The sequence below is a fragment of the Dichomitus squalens genome (genome assembly GCF_000275845.1).
Source record: "Dichomitus squalens LYAD-421 SS1 unplaced genomic scaffold DICSQscaffold_2, whole genome shotgun sequence".
Lineage (NCBI taxonomy): Eukaryota > Fungi > Basidiomycota > Agaricomycetes > Polyporales > Polyporaceae > Dichomitus > Dichomitus squalens.
In genome coordinates this window covers 110682-115422 of record NW_006766884.1, presented here as the reverse complement: position 1 = coordinate 115422, position 4741 = coordinate 110682, and the positions used below count along the sequence as shown (strand labels likewise).

Sequence of the window (4741 nt, the reverse complement as noted above, 5' to 3'; positions counted from 1 at the left end):
ATCGAGACCGTGTATTTCACAATATGTATCTACCTCATAAATCCATTGATCAAAGAGATCCAGATCCGGAGTTCCAGGCCAGGTAAATGGGTGCTTGATTTTCACGCCTGCAAGAGCCCTTTTTAGACGCTTAGTCCGATGCTTCTGCTTCTTGCGGTGCCTTTTCTCCGCCGACGATTTGCCTTTCTGCGATTTGTCCGAGGCGGACGAGCTATCGCTATTGTATCCTGATGAACTAGTACTATCTGAACTCGAGCTAGAGCTTTCCGAGTCGTCCGAGCTGGAATCTGATGGGGAACTCGGAGGTCCACGCCCTCCGCCCCTGGTGCTATCCCGGAACCATCCTCCATCAGGCACTTGGGAAGACTCCCTTTTGAACCGGGCAGGACCTGTCTTGACAGGTTTCGATTCTGAACTCTTCTTATCTGATCGCTCCGGCGCCGGAGTAGCACTCCTCCTAGTGTGCCTGCTAACAAATTGCTTAAGGAATTCACGCTGCTGCGAGGTACGTGGTACATGCTTCCCTTTTTGTTTAGAAGTGTACCGGCCGCTCTGGCCAGTTGGAGCCTCGGGCTCCTTCTCCTCTTCAGAGATCACTTCCACTAAGGTCGCCATGACTTCCAAAGGCCTAGATTCTATGCCTGTACGCCTAGTGACTTCTGCTTCGGCCGTACGAATGGAGTCGGCTATCGCGCGCTGCAATGCGCCGTCCTCGTCGCTAGAGTCCACCTCCTGCCAGAACTCGTCCAGCAGCGAGGTCCCCCCACTGCTAACTTGAACCTCAGGGAGAATAGGGCTCCCGGCCGTGGTACTTGACCAATCAGTCGGGATAGGACCGAGCTGGTCCTCGAAGTCGCAAAGATCGAACCAGGACGGAAAGTAGCGAGTTACCACGGGCAGAATGTCCGTGGTTTGTGGCTCTGGGCTGCGTCGCGCCCGTACCACCTTCCATTGGTCAGAGGAGACCGAAGCGCTTTCGTCCGCTCCCAAGTCCCCCTCTACGGCATCATGTCCTCCGATGCCGTCGCCTTCTGCTGCGAGCTGGACATCCTCTGAATAGAGGAGAGTACTGACTTCCGTCGTCTCGTCCTCTTCAGAGTCGTCCTCAGGTCGAGTATCAGCCTCAACGGCGATCTCAGACCTGGCTGACGGCACTGTGACATCTGGTGTCGTGCCTGGGTGGGACGCCGTGGGCGTACCCCCGCGCATCCTTCGGTGACCACGGTACAACAGGCTCTCAACGTTGGGGATCATAGCCCCTTCGCGAATCGCCTGCGCAACTTTCCGTGTCACCCTCCTCCCGACGTCCCTGTCCACGATCGTATCGTAATCCTGAATTCCCCACTTCACGCTAAGCTCAATGTCTGTAGCCGCGAAAAGTGGGGGACTCGGGTAGACAGGGGTCACCTTGCTCTGCTCGGCAGGTGGGAGAAAGTTAGAGTTGGGCAACTCACCGATTGCTTCAAACTCACGAGGCTCGGGAGCCTGTGTTCCCGACCCCGGGGTAGCGGCCGCCTTCCAAAAGGTCCGCGTACCCTGGTAAAAGTTGTTGTATGTCGACATGTCAATGAACCGGTATGATTCTAAAGCGATCGGGTGATCAAGCCGACGCGGTGAGAAATAGAGATATGAGAAAAGAAAACACTCAAAAAATGTGAGACTTCGGGCGCTTCAAGAGGGCGTGAGAGGTAAGCGATAGCTTGCCGAGAGTAGCCGAGGTTGAAGTCGTCCGAGAACACGAGAGAGTAAGAGACACACGAGAGGGTGAGTGGGTAGAGTCGTATATCTCGAACGCTGGGGCAACTCCCCTCTAAGTACAGGCCTTCTTATACTACTTGAGATCTACATCAGAGAAAGGAACAGAGAAATACAAACGAGAGAAAGAGAGAAAGAGATCTATGGTGGCGGGAGCCACTGAGCCCAAAGGGCTTTGTTGCGATCGCGACAAAGCGCGATGTTCGTCCTAATCGGGTATGTCAGGCGCCGGCCCTTACAGGCTGCATCTCGGCTCCTTGGACATCGGGGTGCGATCTTGACATGCAAACCACACCACCTGCCTGATTCAGCATCATGGCCCTCGTTCAGAACCACCGTCACACGGCGGACAAGCCAACCTCCGTGAAAGGATCTAGATGCCAGCCGCCGGAGCATCCTGTCAGCCCGCCTCCTAGCAGTATATAGGCCTGCATCGCACGGCGATGCCTCCTCCCTCCTACCACCACCTTTCCTGCATCTCATGCTATTCCGCCGGTCAAACCCCTTCACGTTTCAACTCCCCACATACATCGAGTAGACGCAGCATTATATGCGGTCGTCTTCCTCCAGCTTGTCCTCACGGCACTATATGCTAGTCAGGTGTGTCTCGTTTTCTTGTCGTCTCCTCAGCCTCGTGGCCCTGATCCTCGTCTTCATTCATTCCGTAGCGTCGTTCGACGACATCGACGACAGTCACCTTGAACAACTTGCCAGCCCACCAGCTGAGCCAAAATGCCACCACCTTTCCTGTCACTACGATTTGAGCAAGGCAGAGTATAGTGCTCAGTGGTGATCAAGAAGTTCAGCTCAGTAAGTACCTGACGTCGGCTCTTCCAAGTACAGTGGAGGTGGCATGTCTGACGGCCGTTTGCAGGATGTAAAGTTGCCCGCGAAAGTCACCTCTTGTGGCCGCTGCTATCTGCCTTCGAGAGTCCCCCGAGACGTCGGAGCCTGATCGTGTGTGTTAGGTGGGCCGATGGACGGGGGGTGGCTCCCCCTGTTCTCGTCGGTTCCACCGGCCCATGAGAACGGCAACGGCTGTCGTTTTCTCTCGCCGTCGGAGCATCCGGTAAGCTGACTCTCATGTTTGTTTTGTATCAGAGATCTCTACCTGACGTCTAGTGGCTCAGGTCTGTTCGGGAAAATGTCGTCAGTCTACACGAGCACGACTGAGTGTCACAACAGTACCCACCCGGACGATTTGCCTGTGCCTTCACTTGGCCGTCGAGTTATATCGGGGGAACACGGAGTGTCATACCGATCTAGGCGGTTGTAGTCACACAGTCCTTCACCACGGACTCGACCTGTGGGTCTGCTTCCGGAGATGTGCAGGATACCATTATCAGGAAACGCAGTTTCCGCATCTTCCGTCCCTCCTTGTATTGTCATATTCAGACGTTTCAAGTGGACCTCTCTATCCTTCTGCCTGGCTATATGAACTGAACATCGTCCAATGCTCGGATGCCGGCTCTGGTGTGAAAACTTGTATGGTTTGGCCAGAATGCGATCATGAAGACATCCGTGGGTGCCATATCCACCCGGCAAGCACATAAAGTGGAGGCTGACGTCGAAGCCGTAGGCTATCATGGGCTGAGTCGATGTGGAGAAGGCGATCACAGCGGTCGTCCTTTCCTCTATAAATGTTTCGCAGTGCTATCGACCAGATGTGGCTTGTCAGAGTTTGTCTTTCGGCGGAAAGAGTAGGCTGCGTTCGGCACTTCGAGACTGTCTCTCTAGGCTATTACGAGAGCACTTGCGATGAGAATCAGATCCCGAGCTTGCTGGTAAAGTCCACATAGCACGCTGGCGAGGGTCTACGGAGTTCAAGAGCGTAGACTGGAAAGTCTTGTCAACTCGGAACACCATGAATGTAGATCTCGCAATATAGACAACATACGCAGAAAGGCTTCGTGTTGTCGGAGTGATTGGTATCGAACCAATGCATAACGTACATCTTCAAAGGCCGTTTCGCGCTATGGATGTTGATATTCTTGAGATATGAGCCCGTATCTCAATGTCGGAATCCACTTCGTAGCAGAGACCGATCGACGGAGATTGGTCAAGGTCAGGGTGAACCTTCTCCATCAACTTCGCCCCGGGAGAATGCGTCGGCGAAGGGAATGCCCCCAGGCATAGGTAGCTCATCTTTGCTCACAGTCCCAAGGGTGGATCGTTTCGGCTTGAGACGCCTGCCCAAGGAATCATACAGGCGCGTCAGTCGTAGTGAGACACACCTATAGATCTACTCATCCTCCTCACTGTCCGGCACCTCGCTCCGGCTCATATTCTGCCTGAGACGCCACGCTTCACGGATGTACCGCAGCGGCGAGCTAGTATTCCCCGGGCCCTCTGGCCGTTGTGTTCGTTTACATCGCTACTCCACACGTCCTCTAGCACAGCAAGTGGGTACGAGTGGTGTCCAAGAATAGTGAGTACAGAAGCCAAGGTGACAAAGGACGTTAGAGACGTAGTGGCTGGCCGCGAACGAGTCCGACGCGTTCAATGGCGCGTCCATCAAGTCTCCGAACTGGTACAGCGGTTTTCAAATGACTTGTCGTTTGGGCGCCGACAAATGCGCGCGCCACACCTGCGTTCGACGCCCACTGATGCCTCCCTTGTGGACCTTCAATCGACCATATCTCCTCGTCCGCTGCACCAATTCACTCGCTTCTTGCAGACTCTGATCCTTTGGGCCTCCCCGCACATGCGCATAATGATTTCGTCGCGGACTTCGATGCCCTCCTTATGCCAGACCCAATTTGCGTCTCGCGCACTGGGTCCCCCCTAAGCGCCACCTCTGGAACCTGAGACGGCGAATACTCTTCAACGGCTCCACATATCGCCTTCGATCCTTCAATACTGGGATTCTAAGAGCAAATCTCAGGGTATGTTATTTTGATCCCAGCACTGCAAATCACGCATGGGACGTCCAACTTCCATCCTGTATGCCGGACCTTCCATGTCGACCGCACTCCCTTTGCCTTGT

At 54.5% G+C, this 4741-nt stretch overlaps 1 protein-coding gene across 1 annotated transcript; it reads right to left on the bottom strand.

Moving 5' to 3' along the window:
* Positions 1-130: 130 nt before the first annotated feature.
* Positions 131-1563, bottom strand: DICSQDRAFT_165369 (uncharacterized protein; the record flags this gene model as incomplete). The annotated part of the gene is made up of 2 exons (XM_007360859.1): positions 131-186; positions 243-1563. The coding sequence occupies 2 exons, from the start codon at positions 1561-1563 to the stop codon at positions 131-133; spliced, it is 1377 nt and encodes a 458-aa protein (XP_007360921.1).
* Between the last annotated feature and the right edge of the window lie 3178 nt (positions 1564-4741).